This window comes from Pseudophryne corroboree, chromosome 3 (genome assembly GCF_028390025.1).
Source record: "Pseudophryne corroboree isolate aPseCor3 chromosome 3, aPseCor3.hap2, whole genome shotgun sequence".
Taxonomy (NCBI): Eukaryota; Metazoa; Chordata; class Amphibia; order Anura; family Myobatrachidae; genus Pseudophryne; species Pseudophryne corroboree.
In genome coordinates, this window is record NC_086446.1 from 342091022 (window position 1) to 342113282 (window position 22261).

The 22261-nt window shown below is 44.7% G+C and overlaps 1 protein-coding gene across 2 annotated transcripts in view; it reads left to right on the forward strand.

The window, feature by feature from the left end:
* Positions 1-19982, forward strand: part of MRPL45 (mitochondrial ribosomal protein L45) — a 101208-nt gene extending 81226 nt beyond the window's left edge. For both annotated transcript variants that reach the window (XM_063959654.1, XM_063959655.1), the window contains exons 5-8: positions 16557-16605; positions 16690-16839; positions 19362-19532; positions 19648-19982. In XM_063959654.1, the coding sequence (XP_063815724.1) occupies positions 16557-16605; positions 16690-16839; positions 19362-19532; positions 19648-19734 (457 nt within the window). In that variant the 3' untranslated portion in view covers positions 19735-19982. The remainder of the gene's footprint in view (positions 1-16556; positions 16606-16689; positions 16840-19361; positions 19533-19647) is intronic.
* The last annotated feature ends 2279 nt before the right edge of the window (positions 19983-22261 follow it).

Genomic DNA, 22261 nt, shown 5'->3' on the forward strand with positions numbered 1-22261 from the left:
AGGAGTTGTTCTGCAGGTGGTGACCACAGACCACTTCTCAGCATCTATGCTTTCTGGCTGATGTTTTGGTCACTTTTGAAAGCTGGCGGTGCTTTCACTCTAGTGGTAGCATGAGACGGAGTCTACAACCCACACAAGTGGCTCAGGTAGTGCAGCTCATCCAGGATGGCACATCAATGAGAGCTGTAGCAAGAAGGTTTGCTGTGTCTGTCAGCGTAGTGTCCAGAGCATGGAGGCGCTACCAGGAGACAGGCCAGTACATCAGGAGACGTGGAGGAGGCCGTAGGAGGGCAACAACCCCAGCAGCAGGGCAGCTACCTCCGCCTTTGTGCAAGGAGGAACAGGAGGAGCACTGCCAGAGCCCTGCAAAATGACCTCCAGCAAGCCACAAATGTGCATGTGTCTACTCAAACGATCAGAAACAGACTCCATGAGGGTGGTATGAGGGCCCGACGTCCACAGGTGGGGGTTGTGCTTACAGCCCAACACCGTGCAGGACGTTTGGCATTTGCCAGAGAACACCAAGATTGGCAAATTCGCCACTGGCGCCCTGTGCTCTTCACAGATGAAAGCAGGTTCTCACAGCACATGTGACAGACGTGATAGTCTGAAGACACCAAGGAGAACGTTCTGCTGCCTGCAACATCCTCCAGCATGACAGGTTTGGCAGTGGGTCAGTAATGGTGTGGGGTGGCATTCCTTTGGGGGGCCGCACAGTCCTCCATGTGCTCGCCAGAGGTAGCCTGACTGCCATTAGGTACCGAGATGAGATCCTCAGACCCTTTGTGGGACCATATGCTGGTGCGGTTGGCCCTGGGTTCCTCCTAATGCAAGACAATGCTAGACCTCATGTGGCTGGAGTGTGTCAGCAGTTCCTGCAAGACGAAGGCATTGATGCTGTGGACTGGCCCGCCCGTTCCCCAGACCTGAATCCAATTGAGCACATCTGGGACATCATGTCTTGCTCCATCCACCAACCACACACTGTCCAGGAGTTGGTGGATGCTTTAGTCCAGGTCTGGGAGGAGATCCCTCAGGAGACCATCTGCCACCTCATCAGGAGCATGCCCAGGCATTGTAGGGAGGTCATACAGGCACGTGGAGGCCACACACACTACTGAACCTCATTTTGACTTGTTTTAAGGACATTACATCAAAGTTGGATCAGCCTGTAGTGTATTTTTCCACTTTCATTTTGAGTGTGACTCCAAATCCAGACATCCATGGGTTAATAAATTTGATTTCCATTGATCATTTTTGTGTGATTATGTCGTCAGCACATTCAACTATGTAAAGAACAAAGTACTTAATAAGAATATTTCATTCATTCAGATCTAGGATGTGTTATTTTAGTGTTCCCTTTATTTTTTTGAGCAGTGTGTGTGTATATTCGTGTTTGTGTGTGTGTGTGTGTATATATATATATATATATATATATATATATATATATATATATATATATATTTATTTCCAGTGATGGTCGCACTCACATCTTCAGAAAAATCAACGACTGGGGTGATCACTCCAAATGCAAAGCATTCTAATTATAGAAAGGAAGGTAGAGGCACTCTCCAGAATTTGTAAATATGCAAAAAGGTAATTTATTATACTATACGTTACATAGTCCACTTGAATAGTGTCCTTAATGAATCCTCAAGCGCTTTCGGCCCATAGAGGGCCTTCCTCAGGAGGCTGTGTACAATAATTCCATCAGATCATAAGACCAAACAACAGGTCTACCCAGACATCCAGCAGTATACTGGGTTATGCCTGACAGGCTCTATATACACCTATGTTCAATTAAAATTTGGCGCCAAAGACGCCCCCAATATAACCTCATATCAATGCGACATAATTCTATATATAACAATCTTAAACTATCAATACAAAAACTGTGCAAAGTCTTCCCAAACGGGAAGGAATAATGTGGGGCACACTCACACTCAATAGCCAGGATCAGTACTACGTATTCAGGCGGGTCCCGCCGGTCGTATCCGGTGATCGTGAACATGGACTGTTCACAGCAGCTGAGTACGGAGGGAAGGTAATGGCGTGCGTAGCTAAGCAACGGAACATACTTCCCGTCTGTGAAGCGCACGCGTCACAATGACGGAAATATAGCTGAACCGCACGGCGCGCAAACCGGAAGTCTCCCCGTCTGAGCAAGAACGTTCAGCTCGCCATATACAAGGCAAACCTATATGGGCACATTCCGCAACAAAAATCTATATTTATATATCCATGCTAGACAAAAGGGTCCTAGCTAATTGAGTGTGCACCCCACATCTCCGGTGTCAAGAGCCAATCGGCTGCAGATAAACATATCCCCAAATAATAAAGCAATAAAGAGGAAAAATAAAACATGACAAAACAAGAAAAAACATACACTGTGGCCATCAATTAGGCGGGCAGGTACGACCATTCTCTATTTATGCAAAAGGTTTATAAATGTATCAAACTTCACAAAAAGGTGAAGGAAGGTCTTACAACACCATCCATAGGTGGCCACAGTCCACCAATAATAAATAAAAAAGTCAACATGCATAGTTAAAATACTCTAGTTGACCTACACTGCACACTCAGTGCAGATATAGATCTCCATAGGGCAAATCTATCAAATTAGGTCAAGGATACAACCTCATGAAATATACATATATGTATATGCGTGTCGGTCAGAATATCACTCTAATAGCATAGGGGGTACCCTTAAAAAAGAACGGGTAGTAGGGGTATGATTGCATTATCAGAGTCTCCATTCCTCACCGCAAAAAAAGATTTAGAGGATTAGATTCATTAAGTCCGTAGGGAGACACTGAGCCCAGTCTGTGAATCCACCTTGCTTCCAGCTTTTTTAATAGGAGTGATCGGTCCCCACCCCTCTTAGGCATCGGGACCCAGTCGATAATCCGGCACTTCAGAGATGCCACTTGATGTCCTGCTGTCAGAAAGTGCTGGGCAGCCGGTTTGTCAGTCTGTCCTGTCAACAGTGCTTTGTGAATAGAGCTCCGGTGGTTCGCCATCCTCTCCCTAAAAGTACATGTGGTCATCCCCACATACGGGAGGCCACACGGGCAGAGCAACATATAAATTACATGATCAAGTCGGCAATGCAACCGAAATCTGATGCCAATCATTTTCCCACTTCGGGGATGCGGGAATTTATCCCCAACCAGCATGGAGCGACACGTCACACATCCCAGGCATTTCACACATCCCTTCTTTTGTGTTTTTAACCAACCACCTTCTTCGTTGGTAGGCTGTTTTGCTGGGTGCATGAGAAGCTGCTTTAGATTACGGCCACGTCTATAAGCCATCATAGGCGGTTGTTCAAACAGTCCCTTCAATTTAGGGTCAGACTTTAATATTGGCCAGTGTCGTCTTAATGATGTTCCAATGTTGGTTGATTTACCATCAAATTGTGTGACATATATCATTCGTGCCTCTTTTGGTGGTTCAGACTGTATGCATTTTAACCGTGCCTTCGCCAGGCAGTTATTAATCGTGCTTTTTTTGTACCCCCTCTCCAAGAAACGGGTTTTCATCTCCAAGATTTGTGTCTCTGCAATTGCTGGATTGGTGTTGTTCCTCAGTACTCGCATAAACTGGGAAATGGGTAGGCTTGACCTAAGTGCCGGTGGATGGTTACTCGTAGCATGCAAGATCGTTCGATCTGTCTCCTTTCTATATAAGGTGGTACCCAATTTAGTCCCATTACGAAAAATGGTAAGATCCAAAAAATTAATGGAGTCCCCACTAATATGGCCAGTAAAACGTACTGTGGAATCCAAATTGTTTAAATGTTCCAACATACTATTGAATTCAGACTCAGTGCCGTCCCACAGCATAAATATATCATCAATAAAACGTTTATAATAAATAATTTTGCTGCCGTATGTGGGTAAGATATTGGTCGTCTCATATTGGTGCATAAAAATGCCTGCATACATGGGGGCCACGTTGGACCCCATAGCCGTTCCCGAGCACTGTATATAGTAGTCACCCTGATACATAAAGTGATTATTCGTCAAGATCAATTCCAAAAATTCCAACAGCCCCTCAATGGGGATTGTCAATGTGCCCACTGAGATAAGTAAATCCCTTACTGCTTCGAGGCCCAAACCGTGGGGAATTATGGTATATAGTGACGACACATCAAGTGTCACCAACATAATTCCCTCATCAATATCTCCAAGTTCCAGGATTTTAGTTAAAAAATCCCCTGTATCTTTCAAGTAACTTGGGATAAATGGGATTAATTCCTGTAAAAAGGAGTCTACAAACATCGCTAGAGGTTGTAAGAGGGACCCCCTGGCTGATATGATCGGTCTGCCCGGGGGGCTAACCAAGGATTTATGAACCTTGGGCAAGGTGTAAAGCATTGGGCAGATAGGGTGTTCCACCTTCAAGAAGAGGGATATTTGCTCAGTCAGCCACCCCTGGCAGACCGATCCATCAACCAGAGAGTCAACCTTCTTTTTAATGAGTGGCATCGGATTGACATCACATTTGGTATAGGTACCTACATCAGATAACTGGCGCCTGACCTCCACGTCATAATCTTTGAAGTTCTGAATGACCACGGCCCCGCCTTTATCGGCGGGCCTGATAACAATCCCATCATTGGTACGTAGGTCATTCAAGGACTTGCGTTGTTCAGGCGTCAAGTTACCAAATGTCCTATCAGGCATGTTATTAAAATCATTCTCAGTCATTCTCAGGAATGTACGTATACTAGGGCTACAGGTCGGTGGATCAAAAACACTAGGTTTCTTCAAAACAGAGGATCGAGTCATTTCAGCCCCTAGGTTCCCCGTTTTATCACTAAAGAATTCCCTCAACCTTAGCTTACGACCAAATTTATATTGGTCAACCGCTAGGTTAAAATCATCATGTCTTGCTGTCGGCACAAATGATAAACCAAGGGCCAAAAGTGAAGTCTCATTCATAGTAAGTTTATGATCAGAAAGATTAAAAATACTAGTTAATCCTTCTTCCTTCTCCCGCTTCTCTTTGAAGCCGCCCCTCCTTGGGTGAGGTCTTCTGTTTCTACTCGGTTTTTTGCCGCTGCTACTTGTCTGCCTCTGCCTAAAAAACCACTTGGAGGTCTAGTTCCCAGGGAGTCAGAGTCTGAGGCTGAATGTGATGTGGATGAATCTGCACTCAGTTGGTATCTATTGCGAAAAGGTCTATTCTGTCTAAACCGTCTAGAATTGCCTGTTCCACCTGTTAACCATCTGTATACCTGATGGGTAGCATAGTCATGATTCACAGCCTGTAGCTTTTTCCTTTTGAATGTTACTAGTTCATCCTTAAATGAGTCAACCTGTGTCTGAATCTTATCACACCATGTATCTGTCTTATCAGCTTTTAAAGCCTGGTGATGGGTTTTTTCAAACTTAGCAATTTCTTCACGAATTTTAACCAGCTCCAGGCCAACCTCTTCAATGACCAATAAAATGAGGTCGAGTGAGCACTTATTTAGTACTCCACACCACTTAGTGCAGAAAACTGCATTAGTTCTTCCAATGGTGGGAGTATTGCTCACCCGAAACCCACGTGGTATTTTTTTGGAGCGGTGATATTCGGACAGAAACTGACCATGGAGCGTAAGCTCAACCTCACGACGTTTCAAACGTATAATTCTATGAAATAGATCAATAGATTTCTCAGCGGGTAAGGTTGTGAATTCAAAATGATCGAAATACACTTTCTCTGCATCATCATCTGTTAATGATACTAATTGATTCTCGGCTGCAAAGAGAAGACCTTCGTCAAAGGAAAGAGTACCCGATTGGGTCATTCTCAATAGTAAAGCACAGCACAGCGGCTGGGGAAGCTGAGCTGTGCAATATAGCCCCAGAGCACAATTTCCTTATACAATTACAACCAAACAAGATCACATATATCAAACCAAGAAACCTTAAAACACTGTGGGACGACACTGAATCATCTGACCGACACACACAAAAAAAAAAAAACATACAAAAAAATTATTTTCAATAAAACATGAATCGTAGAGCATCTACAACTCCATAGTAAAAGGGGAAGAAAAACTGCTGTAAAGCCCAATCATACGGCCAGGGATATCCCAGGAGACTAGTAAAAAATGAAGAACAGGTGATGGGTGTCCAACCAGAAGGCAGTTTATGACAAAACTGAATCCTTATATATTTCCAGTGATGGTCGCACTCACATCTTTAGAAAAATCAACGACTGGGGTGATCACTCCAAATGCAAAGCATTCTAATTATAGAAAGGAAGGTAGAGGCACTCTCCAGAATTTGTAAATATGCAAAAAGGTAATTTATTATACTATACGTTGCATAGACCACTTGAATAGTGTCCTTAATGAATCCTCAAGCGCTTTCGGCCCATAGAGGGCCTTCCTCAGGAGGCTGTGTACAATATAATTCCATCAGATCATAAGACCAAACAACAGGTCTACCCAGACATCCAGCAGTATACTGGGTTATGCCTGACAGGCTCTATATACACCTATGTTCAATTAAAATTTGGCGCCAAAGACGCCCCCAATATGACCTCATATCAATGCGACATAATTCTATATATAACAATCTTAAGTGAGGAATGGAGACTCTGATAATGCAATCATACCCCTACTACCCGTTCTTTTTTAAGCGTACCCCCTATGCTATTAGAGTGATATTCTGACCGACACGCACATACATATATGTATATTTCATGAGGTTGTATCCTTGACCTAATTTGATAGATTTGCCCTATGGAGATCTATATCTGCACTGAGTGTGCAGTGTAGGTCAACTAGAGTATTTTAACTATGCATGTTGACTTTTTTATTTATTATTGGTGGACTGTGGCCACCTATGGATGGTGTTGTAAGACCTTCCTTCACCTTTTTGTGAAGTTTGATACATTTATAAACCTTTTGCATAAATAGAGAATGGTCGTACCTGCCCGCCTAATTGGTGGCCACAGTGTATGTTTTTTCTTGTTTTGTCATGTTTTATTTTTCCTCTTTATTGCTTTATTATTTGGGGATATGTTTATCTGCAGCCGATTGGCTCTTGACACCGGAGATGTGGGGTGCACACTCAATTAGCTAGGACCCTTTTGTCTAGCATGGATATATAAATATAGATTTTTGTTGCGGAATGTGCCCATATAGGTTTGCCTTGTATATGGCGAGCTGAACGTTCTTGCTCAGACGGGGAGACTTCCGGTTTGCGCGCCGTGCGGTTCAGCTATACTTCCGTCATTGTGACGCGTGCGCTTCACAGACGGGAAGTATGTTCCGTTGCTTAGCTACGCACGCCATTACCTTCCCTCCGTACTCAGCTGCTGTGAACAGTCCGTGTTCACGATCACCGGATACGACCGGCGGGACCCGCCTGAATACGTAGTACTGATCCTGGCTATTGAGTGTGAGTGTGAGTGTGCCCCACATTATTCCTTCCCGTTTGGGAAGACTTTGCACAGTTTTTGTATTGATAGTTTAAGATTGTTATATATAGAATTATGTCGCATTGATATGAGGTCATATTGGGGGCGTCTTTGGCGCCAAATTTTAATTGAACATAGGTGTATATAGAGCCTGTCAGGCATAACCCAGTATACTGCTGGATGTCTGGGTAGACCTGTTGTTTGGTCTTATGATCTGATGGAATTATTGTACACAGCCTCCTGAGGAAGGCCCTCTATGGGCCGAAAGCGCTTGAGGATTCATTAAGGACACTATTCAAGTGGACTATGTAACGTATAGTATAATAAATTACCTTTTTGCATATTTACAAATTCTGGAGAGTGCCTCTACCTTCCCTTCTATATATATATATATATATATATATATATGTGTGTGTGTGTGTGTGTGTGTGTGTGTGTGTATGTATGTATGTATGTATATATATATATATATATATATATATATATATATATATATATAATACAATAGTCCCGGCACTCCTCTTAAAGTAAATACGTGCTGCGGTGACCTCCCAGGGGTATGTAACCGCTATTCATGGATATGGAAAAAAGGCGGCACTCAGGCAGTCTTCATGATCAAGGTAAGATGGTCAGCTTTATTGTATCGACATGTTTCGGGGCTTTATCCCGTCCTCAGGGCCATTACAACCCAAACTGAACCACAAAGAGGTACATATATACACAAACACTAACAAACAATCATACACAAAATGTGACTCACCTGCTCCACAGCGCCATTCTGACCATCCGGACGCTCGGTAGCGCTCCCGCGTCGCCCTCTCGTGACGTCATCTAGCTGTGCCGGGGTCAGTCACCATGGTAACTCCAGGCCACGCTCGTTGATCACTAGGGGGGTTCTGTTGCAGGTCTCACGCTGCCGGCCCGTGACGTCATACCGCGTCGCAGGACGGTAACTAAGCAACCGTCTGAGCCTAAAATACACAAATTGGAGCATAAAGTGAATAACAGAAACTTAAAAAACATACCTAAAAAGTCAAACATACAAACAAAAGAAAAGAAATACTCTACCACATTGCTCAGATAAGATGTCACAATCCGAACAATTAAATCAAGAGTAGAACAGGCAAAATTATGTATACGAAGAAATGATACTCTACTTGAAAAGGGAGAGACAGTCACTGTAGATGGCTTAAACTATAGGAAGGAATATATCTATACTTCCTACTTATCATACTCAATAGTATGTCTACTGATATATAGACCAAACAGCAGTCTTGCTATATAATAGTGACAAACTAACCCAAAAAGATAGCTAGTTTACAAAAAGCACTGTAAGCCGAGGTTCTCGTTCAGCCCACGGGGTGATAAGGTACCCAACTTAAATATCCACCTGGATTCACGCTGAAGGAGGGCTCTATCCCTATCTCCCCCTCTCATGGTTCTAGGAACGTGATCAATGAGGATGCCTCGATCCAGTGATTAAGTCCCAAGTGTTATATTTCAGAAGGTACATTGATGACCTGATTGTATTCTGGCAGGGGTCCAGGGAGGACTTAATTTCTTTGTGGGAGGAGCATAATTTGACGCAACATCCAGTACAATTTACATATGTCATTGCATCAACTATCTTGATGTGACCATCACAGTCAGGAATGGTAATTTGTCAACCTCTTTATTTACCAAGAAGACAGAAATATGCTCCTTGATTATCGCAGTTTTCACCCTGACACATTACGTAGGGGCTTACCTTTCTCCCAGTTCATGCGACGCATTACCTCAAAACCAGAGGAGACTAGGGTAGCTCTGGATAAAATGCAAGCCAATTTCGCAGAACGAGGTTATCCCTTAGGTGAACTGGAACAAGCAAAATCCAGGGCCCTTAAAGTTTCACGAACACAGGCCTTAAATCCTTCAGATAGGCAACAGAAGGTAGTTAGCCCCAGGCTCCCTTGGGTCAATAGATATACAGTAGCAACTAACAGGAGGATACGTAAGGCTAAATCTTTGTGGCCCATCATACAAACAGAGGGTGCCCTGTCATCTTTAGCCCATACTTCACTTCTACCTAGTCACACGAGGGTTAGGAATATCGGTGATCATATAGTTAAATTGGATGTTGCACGCCTGACAAGCACACAAAATACACATTTTTTAAGAGCTAAATTGGGCTATTTCAAATGCTTAGGGTGTGCCACCTGTAACACCCTTATGACAGGTGGCACGTTTAATCGGGTGGTCTTCAGTATGCCGACTGTCGGGATCCCGGCGCACAGTATACCGGCGCCGGAATCCCGACAGCCGGCATACCGACACTTTTTCTCCATCGTGGGGGTCCACGACCCCTCTGGAGGGAGAATAAAATAGCGTGGCGTGCCCGCAAGGGGCTCATTTGCGCTCGCCACGCTGTCTGTATGCCGGCGGTCGGGCTCCCGGCACCGGTATGCTGGTCGCCGGGAGCCCGGCCGCCGGCATACCATACTACACCCCGTTTAATCATCCACTCACAGGGAAGAAGTTAGTTATTATGTAGTGTATTTATTGACCTGCCCGTGCGGCCTTGCCTATGTCGGCAAGACCGTACGCCAGTTCCGGGTACGTATGGCCTTGCATAGAAGTGCCATAAAAAAAGCATTGAAAAGGGCAGCAGTGACCAACCCTTTGCCCGCCATTGCCTGGCGTTTAAACATGGGGTGGCCAGTATTCAAGCCATCTTCATTGATCACGTTACTAGAACCATGAGAGGGGGAGATAGGGATAGAGCCATCCTTCAGCGTGAATCCAGGTGGATATTTAAGTTGGGTACCTTATCACCCCGTGGGCTGAACGAGAACCTCGGCTTACAGTGCTTTTTGTAAACTAGCTATCTTTTTGGGTTAGTTTGTCACTATTGTATAGCAAGACTGCTTTTTGGTCTATATATCAGTAGACATACTATTGAGTATGATAAGTAGGAAGTATAGATATATTCCTTCTTACAGTTTTAAGCCATCTACAGTGACTGTCTCTCCCTTTTCAAGTAGAGTATTATTTCTTCGTATACATAATTTTGCCTGTTCTATTCTTGATTTAATTGTTCGGATTGTGACATCTTATCTGAGCAATGTGGTAAAGTATTTCTTTTCTTTTGTTTGTATGTTTGACTTTTTAGGTATGTTTTTTAAGTTTCTGTTATTCACTTTATGCTCCAATTTGTTTATTTTAGGCTCAGACGGTTGCTTAGTTACCGTCCTGTGCCGCGCCGCCGTATCACGTCACGGGCCGGCAGAGTGAGAGCTGCAACAGAACCCCTAGTGATCAACGAGCGTGGCCTGGAGTTACCATGGTGACTGACCCCGGCACAGCTAGATGACGTCACGAGAGGGCGACGCGGGAGCGCTACCGAGCGTCCGGATGGTCAGAATGGCGCTGTGGAGCAGCTGAGTCACATTTTGTGTATGATTGTTTGTTAGTGTTTGTGTATATATGTATCTCTTGTGGTTCAGTTTGGGTTGTAATGGCCCTGAGGACGGGGTAAAGCCCCGAAACATGTCGGTACAATAAAGCTGACCATCTTACCTTGATCACTACCGGGGAGCTCTACTGAGTTTCTCTGGAAAAGACTTATGTTAGGTTTTTTATTTTCAGGGAGGCTGCTGGCAGCAGTTTCCCTGCTTCGTGGGACTTTGGGGAGAGAAGTATGACCAACTTCTAGTGAGTTTAATGGCTCTGCTTCTGGCTGACTGGACACCATTAGCTCCTGAGGGTGATGATCGCTGGGTACGCCTAGATGCTCACTCCCACAGCCTGCCGTCACCCCCTTACAGAGCCAGAAGTCAGAAGACAGGTTAGTAGCTGAAGAAAAGAAGACTTCTTCAGTGACTGCATTCTGAGGTACAGCGCAGCGGACGGAACGCTGCACGCCATGCTCCCACACACACACAGCAATGCAGGGTGCAGGGCGCGGGGGGGGGGGTTGGGGATGGCGCGCCCCGGGCAGCAATAAAATCCTAATTTTTCACTGGCAAGAGGGGACATTAGTGCCAAGGCACTGTCCTAACCCCCTCCAGTATAATTATTGAGAAAAATAAGCGGGACAGAAGCGTGCCGTTAAAGGGGTGGAGCTTCTTCCTCGCAGCTCACTCTAAGCTCGGCGCCATTTTCTCTCCAGGAGCAGAGACACTGGTCCTTCCTCACACTGCTGACAAGTATCGGGGTGCACGGGGGGTTGGGGTGGGGTGGGGGCACAGTATTATTTGGTGCAATTTTGTTGATATTTAAAAGCGCTACAGGTCTAGGGCCTTTATTAGTGTTTTCAGATTCATTATTTTGGCGCTGGGTTGTGAGCTGGCAAATCTCCTCTGTGTCTCTCTGACCGACTTTACTGTGGGTCTGTTCCTATAAGCCCAGTGTGACTGTGGGTGTTTGGTAAACGTGTGTCGACATGTCGGAGGCTTAGTACTCTCCCCTGGAGGAGGCTGTATTAGGGACACAAACGGCTGATTCCTGATTGGGTGAATGTTTTGAATGCTAATGTGGTTCTTATTAGTAAAAGATTAGATAAGTCTAAGTCTCAGACCGAAGCATGGAAGAAATCTGTGGAGGATGTATTATTACAAGTACAGGACCCCTCGGGGTCACAAAAACGTACTTTTGCCCAGTTGGCAGACACTGATACCGACACGGACACTGATTTCAGTGTCGACTATTGTGATTCCAGATTAGATCCAAAATTGGCAAAGAGCATTCAGTACATGATTGTGACGGTCAAAGATGGTTACATATCACGGAGGACCCTGCTGTTCCTGATAAAAGGGTCTGTATGTACAAGGAAAAGAAACCTGAAATAACGTTTCCTCCCTCTCATGAATTGAACGCTCTATTTGAAAAAGTCTGGGAAGGCCCTGACAGCAAATTTCAGATTCCCAAAGGATTCCGGTGGCTTATCCGTTTCCCTCTACGGATAGGGAAAAGTTGGACTCACCCCTCCCCCCATTGTAGACAAGGCCCTATCACGTTTGTCTAAAAAGGTTGCTCTCCTATCACCTGGCACGGCAGCCCTTAAGGATCCTGCGGATCGTAAGCAAGAAACTATGTTAAAGTCCATTTATGCGACCACGGGTACGCTGCTCAGGCCTGTCATTGCATCTGTGTGGGTGAGTAGTGCTATTGAAAAGTGGGCAGACAACTTGTCATCTGATATAGATACCCTGGATAGGGATAGCATCCTCTTGACGCTGGGTTATATCAAGGACGCTGCAGCGTACCTAAAGGAAGCTTAGAGAGATATTGGCCTTTTGGGATCAAAGGCCAATGCCATGGCAGTCTCAGCTAGGCGAGCATTGTGGATTCACCAATGGAATGCTGATGCTGACTCCAAGAAAAGTATGGAATCTCTACCATATAAAGGTAAGGCCTTGTTTGGTGACGGCCTCGATGATTTGGTATCTACGGCTACCGCGGGTAAGTCATCCTTTTTGCCTTATGTTCCTCCACAACAAAAGAAAATGCACCACTATCAGATGCAGTCCTTTCGGCCCAATAAATACAGAAAGGGGCGAGGTTCTTCCTTCCTTGCTACTAAAGGAAGGGGTAGAGGTAAACGATCACCATCCTTGTCGGGTTCCCAGGAGCAGAAGTCCTCCCAGGCTTCTGCCAGTTCCACCGCATGACGTTGGGGCTCCGATGCGGGAGTCCGCACCGGTGGGGGCACGTCTCAAACTCTTCAGTCAGTTCTGGTTTCGTTCGGACCTGGATCCTTGGGTCTTACAGATTGTATCCCAAGGATATGAACTGGAGTTTCAAGACGTTCCCCCTCGCCGATTTGTCAAATCGGCCTTACCAGCTTCTCTTCCGGACTGGGAGGTAATATACGACGTAATACAAAAGATGTATCACAATCAGGTCATTGTCATGGTTCCCCCGTAACAACAGGGAGAAGGCTTTTATTCAAGCCTGTTCGTGGTCCCGAAGCCGGACGGCTCGGACAGACCAATCCTAAATCTGAAATCCCTCAATTTCTACCTAAGAAGATTCAAATTCAAGATGGAGTCTCTCCGAGCAGTGATCTCCAATCTGGAGGAAGGGGATTTTATGGTATCAGTGGACATAAAGGATGCCTACCTACATGTTCCCATTTATCCTCCGCATCAGGCTTACCTGAGGATTGCATTTCAGGATTGTCATTACCAATTTCAGACGTTGCCGTTTGGTCTGTCCACGGCTCCGAGGATTTTCACCAAAGTGATGGTGGAAATGATGGTTCTCCTTCGCAAGCTAGGAGTCACGGTTATCCCGTACTTGGACGATCTCCTGATAAAGGCGAGATCCAGAGACCAGTTGGTGCGAAACATTGCACTATCCCTGACAGTTCTTCAACAACATGGTTGGCTCCTAAACTTGCCAAAATCACAGTCGATTCCGACGACGCGGTTGTCGTTTTTGGGAATGATACTGGACACAGACCTACAGAGTTTTTCTTCCAGTGGAAAAGGCTCTGGAACTTCAGAGTCTGGTCAAACAAGTTCTGAAACCAGCAAGAGTGTCAATCCATCAATGCACTCGGTTGCTGGGGAAGATGGTGGCGGTTTACGAGGCCATTCAGTTTGGCAGATTCCATGCCAGAGTTTTTCAGTGGGACCTGTTGGACAAGTGGTCCGGATCCCACCTGCACATGCACCGAAGGATAATCCTGTCTCCCAAGACCAGAATCTCACTCCTGTGGTGGCTGCACAGCTCTCACCTCCTAGAGGGGCGCAGGTTCGGGATCCAGGACTGGATCCTGGTAACCACGGATGCAAGTCTCTCGAGGCTGGGGTGCAGTCACACAGAGGGAAAACTTCCAAGGAAGATGGTCAAGCCAGGAAACTTGTCTCCACATAAATCTTCTGAAGTTAAGGGCCATTTACAATGGCCTTCTACAAGCGGAACATCTTCGCAATCTGCCCGTACTGATCCAGTCGGACAATGTAACAGCGGTAGCGTACATAAACCGCCAGGGGGGAACAAAAAGCAGAGCGGCAATGGCAGAAGCCACAAAGGTTCTCCGCTGGGCGGAAAAGCATACAAGCGCTCTGTCGGCAATCTTCATTCCAGGAGTGGACATCTGAGAAGCAGACTTCCTCAGCAGACACGATCTCCATCCAGGAGAGTGGGCCCTCCATCAAGAGGTCTTCACGGAAGTGACAAGTCAGTGGGGAGTTCCTCAAATAGACATGATGGCATCTCAGTTCAACAAGAAGCTTCAGAGATATTGTTATAGGTCGAGGGACCCTCAAGCGATAGCAGTGGATGCACTGGTGTCACCTTGGGTGTTTCAGTCTGTGTATGTATTCCCTCCGCTTCCTCTCATTCCAAAGATTCTAAAGATCATAAGAAGAACAAAGGTTCAAGCGATCCTCACTGTCCCGGACTGGCCAAGGAGTACTTGGTATCCAGATCTTCAGGAATTACTCATAGGAGATCCCTGGCCCCTTCCTCTACGCGAGGACCTGTTGCAGCAGGGGCCGTGCGCGTATCAAGACTTACTGCAGCTACGTTTGACGGCATGGTGGTTGAACGCCAAATCCTAGCCCAAAAGGGTATTCCCAGTGAAGTCATTCCCACACTTATTCAGGCCAGGAAGGGAGTAACTGCCAAACATTACCATCGTATTTGGAGAAAATATGTTTCTTGGTGTTAATCCAAGAAGGCTCCTACGGAGGAATTTCAACTAGGACGTTTTCTCCATTTTCTACAAACAGGTGTGGATGCGGACCTAAAGTTGGGCTCAATTAAGGTACAGATTTCAGCCTTATCGATTTTTCTTTCAGAAACCATTGGCCTCCCTTCCAGAAGTTCAGACTTTCGTGAAAGGAGTGTTGCACATCCAACCTCCATTTGTGCCTCCAGTGGCACCATGGGATCTGAATGCGGTGTTGCAATTCCTTCAGTCACATTGGTTTGAACCTTTACAGGAGGTGGAGTTGAAGTTCCTCACTTGGAAAGTGGTCATCCTGTTGGCCTTGGCATCTGCAAGGCGGGTGTCTGAATTAGCGGCCTTGTCTCACAAGAGCCCTTATTTGATCTTCCATGAAGATAGAGCTGAATTGAGGACACGTCAGCAATTCTACTGAAGGTGGTTTCCTCTTTCCATATGAACCAACCTATTGTGGTGCCTGTGGCTACTGACGCCTTCGCGGAGTCAAAGTCTCTGGATTTGGTCAGAGCTTTGAAGAATTATGTCGCCAGAACGATTTGGATTAGGAAAACAGAGGCTCTGTGTCCTATATGCTCCCAACAAGATTGGGTGTCCTGCTTCCAAGCAGATCATTGCGCGCTGGATCTGTGGTACGATTCAGCATGCTCATTCCACTGCAGGTTTGCCATTGCTGAAATCGGTGAAGGCCCATTCTACTAGAAAGGTGGGCTCATCCTGGGCGGCTACCCGGGGGGTCTCGACATAAGTGTTGACATGATAAATTTTGACTGTGAGCTTGTTGGTATGATGACCAGGTTGACATTTTTGGGGGGATTCAAATGTTTGAAAAGTCGATTGGGTGCCTGTTTTTTCCTATCGACTTTTCAAACATTTGATTTCCCCCCCGTTGAATGCGAAATTCCAATGTTCTTCACGGACCAAGAGTGGAGGGTTAGGGTTAGACCTCGGGAAGGGAGATGAGGGTTAGGTACTAGGGAGAGGGTTGGGCATACGGATATGCCAAAAGTCGTAATTGGCTGACCGTGGGACCAGGTTAGTCACCTCTAGACATATTGTCAACATTCTAGTCATGTTGACATTTCAGACATATCAGTGTCGGCCTGGTCAATGTTGACATTGCAAGCATTTCAACATTCTGACCAGGTGAACATTCTTATGTCGACATTATGAATATTGACAAAATATCCCTCCACCGAATGAGCTAGTGATGTATTTAAACTTTATGGTAGGATACAGTACTGTCACTACTAGAGAAACCTTTCTGCAAATTAATGAGAGGAGTATTCATTACATATTTATTTAATCCTGACACTTTTTTTGTGGCATGAGCCACAAATACTGTATTTATATTGTATAAATATATGGGAAATTGCTTTTATTTTGTATCATTTGTGTTTGAAGGTGTGTTTAGTCTCAGGCTGAACAGATTCACCTACAACATCTTTATCTGCTTCCCTAGGTTTGACCGTCACAAGCTGCATTTGCTAGTGACAGAGCTTTGCTACCCCGTAAGTACACTGATAATGGCACCATGTGTGAGGTCTGGGCCAACTCCTTCATTTTCTCATTTCCTCTGTTTTCTCCTCCCTTAGAATATGGTGCGAGGTAATAGATACCGCACAATCCGCTGGTCTTTTGTGGAGTCTCTGGAGCCTCCCCGAGTCGTGCAGGTCCGGTGTGCTGAAATGGTTAGCAAGGGGAACCTTTATGGACAGGTGACTGTTCGCTTGCACAGCAAGCAGGTGAGAGGCAAAGAATAGGCATTTGGTAATCCACTATTATTACAAAGCACTTCTCTCTAATTTGTTGTTTTATAAATCTATGGTAATGTCTAATATATAAAAATCTTTCTACTTGCCTGTGCATGTAATCATTCTTCCATTTTTCTTCCCAAGAATACAATTTTAGTTTTTTTAAATCCACTAAAAATATAGCTGAATCTCTGTTTGCCCTCTTTGGGGTTGATTCAATTCAGTGCACAGTTAATAGCGCCAGGAAGGAGGCCCCGGAGCTATTCAATTCAGCGTGCTTTTAAGACAAACTACAGGTTTTCTGTTTGCACACCTCCTATGGTGCGAGCAGAAATCCGACAAAACTAGTGTTGCAATGCTGTTTTGTGCCTCAGCGTGACGCAAACAGAATCGGGACAGGTACTTAAATCGAAGAATGCCCGTTCTGGCATTCTCCAACATAACATCGCGCTGAATTGAAGAACTCCAAGACCACCTTACCGTCGCTATTAACGTCACGCTGAATTGTATCGACCCCTTTGTATTTACTGTTCATGACATTATGGAGGTGGTGCTAATAAAGTTAAACAAGCTTTAATAGTTTTATACTAAAAGCTTTTTATTCTGAGTTCGCAGTTGACTTTTACTGAATCAGTTTTTTTTCTTTTTTGAATGTTATGTTTATGTTTCAAAGAAGAAAAATATGATTTTATATACCTGTATGACCAGATCTGACTAAGTGGTCAGTTGAGGGATATCATTATTTGCAGCTTGTTCCCCACACCATGTGAGCAAGCGAATGCAAAATTACATGATTCTACATGAAGTTTTATGCACCATTATTTTACATAAATACAAATTTCAGTGTTTTTCTGTTCACAAGCATACTTGATATAAAGTTATTCTGAGTCTCAGAGGTAAGTTTACTAATCATTTCTTCGAGTGTTTAACCCCAAAATGTGAAATACAAATGATATTAAAAGCAAAACACAGCTTTTAGGGGGGAATTCCACTGTTCTCTGGGCGCCCTGTGTCCAATGTAGCAATTCATATGCAGCGACAGGGCGCGCCAAAACATTAGAATTGCACCTTAATGTAATTGCCTCTGGTGCCGCTGCTTTAGAGTGTGGCCACCCTTACATTGGCACCAGGGATAGTGGACCCTTTAGCACCACAACAATCTAGCATCACTGGATTTTCCCTAATCCTTCGTGAACCACCAGTGTAAATATTTTTATTTTCTGTCTTTTGAAAGTGTCAAAATACATTTTGGATACAGTAACTCTAATGGTGGGTACACACTGATAGATATATCTGCAGATATATCTATGGACGGATCGGGCAGTGTGTATGTGCTGTGCATACACACTGCCCGATCCGTCTGGGACTGACATCATGAAATGGGCTGGCGTGTACACACGCCCGCCCAGTTCAGCTGTCAATCACCGCCGGCTGTCGCAGCTTGTGTACGGGCGGTTGGCTAGTCGCCCGTACACACACAGTGATGCGCCAATATATTGGTAGATATATTGGCCGTCGGCTGTGCTGCAGGACCGACACGATATGTCTGTGAACGACAGAGTTCACAGACATATCGCCCGTACACATTGGCCGACGGACCCGCGATATATCGGCCATTCAATAGAACATCCAATGTATCGGCCAGTGTTTATGGGCCTTAAGACACACTGCACGTCTGTTGTGCCACAGAGTGTGAGGGGGAAGGGGTGATCTGATCATAACGGTATATTGTTAGTGCGATGTTTTAGCCCTATGTGATGTTGCTTTTTATTATAATTGTACATATAATTTCATAGTCTGGCCAAGATATCCAGTCAGAATATGGACATGGGGGGTCATTCAGACCTGATCGCATGCTAGGATTTTTCGCTGCGATCAGGTCAGAACTGCGCATGCAACGTAATGTGCAGGTGCGTCGTACGGGCACAAAGCGGATCGTTGCTGGCCGATGGATTGTACGAAGAATCCATTTGCACAGTCGATCGCAAGGAGATTGACCGGAAGAAGGTGTTTGTGGGTGTCAACTGACCGTTTTCTGGGAGTGTTTGAAAAATGCAGAAGTGTCCAAGCGTTTGCAGGGCGGGTGTCTGACGTCAATTCCGGCCCCGGACAGGCTGAAGTGATCGCAGCGGCTGAGTAAGTCATGGGCTACTCAGAGACTGCACAAAACTTTTTTTGTACCGCTCGGCTGCACATGCGTTCGCACACTTGCAAAGCAAAAAAAAAACTCCCCTATGGGCGGCGACTATCTGCTCGTTTTTTATGGTTAGGCTAAAATATGCAAAAACAACTATGCTGAATTGTTAACTGATGATATTATGAACATGTCGACCTAATGTCCATGTTGACAATATAACTGCAGACATTCAGAATCTGTCTACATTCGGAATGTGGACTTTCCATACTACACACCTGGTCAGCTATTATCAATGTGACCTGCTTTGTATAATTAGTGTATATGTCTTACACACCTCTCTTTGCACTCTGTAAACACTGTGTATCTTGGTTTATAGAGCCTGGTTATATATGATCGGTTTGGCAGAGTCGAATATGGAAAGGATGAGCCACGGGATGTTCTAGAGTATGTGGTATTTGAGCGTCACTTGCCAAACCCTTATGGAGTGTGGCGAATGCATGGTAAAATAGTACCCTCCTGGGCACCACACAAAGACCCTATTGTCAAGGTAACTGTAGGGAGAAGGATGGCTGCTGCATCTTGTTGCCTTTTCAGTGGAATATGCATGTTTCAGTAAACCTAAAAGTTCCACATTTACAAATGTAACTGTTCCTGTTTTGCAGACGGTCCTATTACCAGGTCCTGTGTTAAAGCCCTGGCAGGAGCTGGAAGATTTAAAATTGGAGAAAAGGGAACCTCCATCAACATAGTGGTACATATAAGAAGCACTTTCCATTGTTTTTTCAAGGACAAGTCAGCAACATTCATAACTGTATATCAAAGGCTTGAATCTATAACTTTCTACCATAGAAACAAGGACAAGAACACAGCAGCCGATGTGATTCATACATTGTCTACTGTCCTTTATCATTATCCTGATCTGTGATCTGCATGTGTGTTCTGCACATGTTGACTAGAATTTTTTATTCGCTTAGAAAATAAAGTGTTGTTGCCTATAGATCCATGTAGCTGTCTGGATGTCTATCACACACCTAGGGGGATATCAAATTACCCGCGGTATATTACTGCAGGTAATGATATTGCCTAGGGTTATCCTATTATCCCCGATAAACCGTGGCTTGTTGGGGCACCGGCTATCTGCTTCCCTGGCTGCTTCCGCGCTCTGGCTTTCCGGTGACATTTCTGAGTCTGCCCCTGTCACGTGACACTTGCTTGGCCAGGGCACCCGAAGTGGTGAGTCCACGGGGCTGAGTGCTGATTTCCAGGTGCCATCTTGCGATTCCCAGCTGGGCGGGACACTGACTGGCAGGGTCACCACAGCTTATCGGGGATTCTGTTTCACCTGCCTCAGGCAGGCGTAACAAAATCCCTGGTAAGTGCAAAAACGCACACAGAGCCCGTGCGTTTTCGCACGAAAAAATATTTTTATACGGGAGATCTAATTGAACACCCTGTAAAAAAATTGCGCAAAAAAAATACAGTTTTACGCTCCCGATGTTTCATCGCACCTAATTGGATGCTGCCCCTAGACTGCTACAGTCCTCACACGGAACTATCACATCACAGTGTAATTTACAATTCTGGAGCACAAATCATGTCACATAGAAGTTGTTCTAATGTATATATTTATTTTTTTTAAAAATGTGTGTATGTATGTATATATATGTATATATATGTATATATATGTGTGTGTATTATATATATTATAGTGCATTATACACACCATGGGTCTCGCACATCCCAGCATGCCCTGTCTTTGTTTTAGCATGCTTTAATAGCAAAACTGTAGCAGGGCATGTAGTTCCACAGCAGCTGGAGGGCCGCAGGTTGAAGACCCATGGTATACACCATACTTAAAGGCAGTACACAGGGTTAAAGTACAGACACAGACCTCGGCAAGATGCCTCCTGAGATAAGGTAATAAAGCCTTACAACAGTGATATTATCTGCTAAGGTCTGTGTCTGCTACAGGTTTGCTATTAAAGCACCAGGGATGTTTGGTGATGGGACACTGTAGATATACGGTGGCCATTTTCCCTTGAGGGTTTTACAACAGAGGCAAAGTAGGGTTTCCCCATTAGCCTCTCCCCCAACCCTTGGCGCATTCCCTGTCCAATGCTACCTACCAAAAGGATTTCTCCTCCCCTTCTAACAAGCAGAGTGAACATTTTACAGAGCCTGCAGATTTGGCTAAGAGTGAAGGGGAGAGAGGGACACAATAGAGCTTCTGCCTCCCTATTACCTCACATGCTGTGCCAGGTTCTAGTCTTCAGCTCCCCCCACCCAAAATTGTGGTTATGTTATTGAGCTTTGTGCCCATTGTACTGGATGTATTTTATTTTTTTTTGTGCATTTTTTTTTTTTTATTTTTTTTTTTAATAAGTACAGTATATTCTCCCTTTCACTTTAGTCTCCCTTCTGAGTATAATTCTCTATATCGCTACTGGGTGTGTTTTTTTTTTTTGTGCATTTTTTTGTTTGTTTTTTGCTGACCTTTTCTAATAATCTCTATTATAGACTATTTGCATTGTACCACTCATTTGTTTATTTGTGGTAGACACACATTCATTACTTCTCCCCTATTGATGTGCCCTCTGGTTATACTTTGTGTTTGGGTGTTGCCCTCTGGTATTCATTTGTTGTGTCTTCCAAGAGTCATGCTGCTAAAGCCTTTCAGGAGGGGGTGCTTCTTCTCAGCATACAGTTTGCTACAGAAGCTGCTGTGAAGTTATTTTTTCTATCTAGATGCGAAAGCCCTCACTCACTGACTCATCACTAATTCTCTTACTTCCCGATATGTTAGGAAGCTGAAATTTAACAAAGGTATTCTGCAGGTAGGAAATAGGAAAATTACGTAATTAAAATTTTAAGAAACCTCCCCTAAGGGGATGAAAAAGGAGTTAACAACATAATGACTTCATTACTGATGCGTGGCTTGCGTTGCTTAAACTATATCGGCCAAGCAGACAATCGGATCAAAATTTGGATTGCACCTCCATTGTGTAGAATTTAATAAACTACAAAAACTGTCCTGTCCCTTTTTACCATATCTGCTATGGGTGCTCCTCGGGTAATGCCAAGGGGTGTGGTATAAAAGATAGACAGTGTCTAGTTAGACAGTCAATAGATAGACACCATATGTTAGACAGACATTAGGTCGACAGGGTCAAAAGGTCGACAGGGTCAAAAGGTCGACAGGTCGACATGAAAATGGTCGACATAACAATGGTTGACACCATGTTTTTTGCGGTTTGTGTGGATAGTTTTGTCATCTGG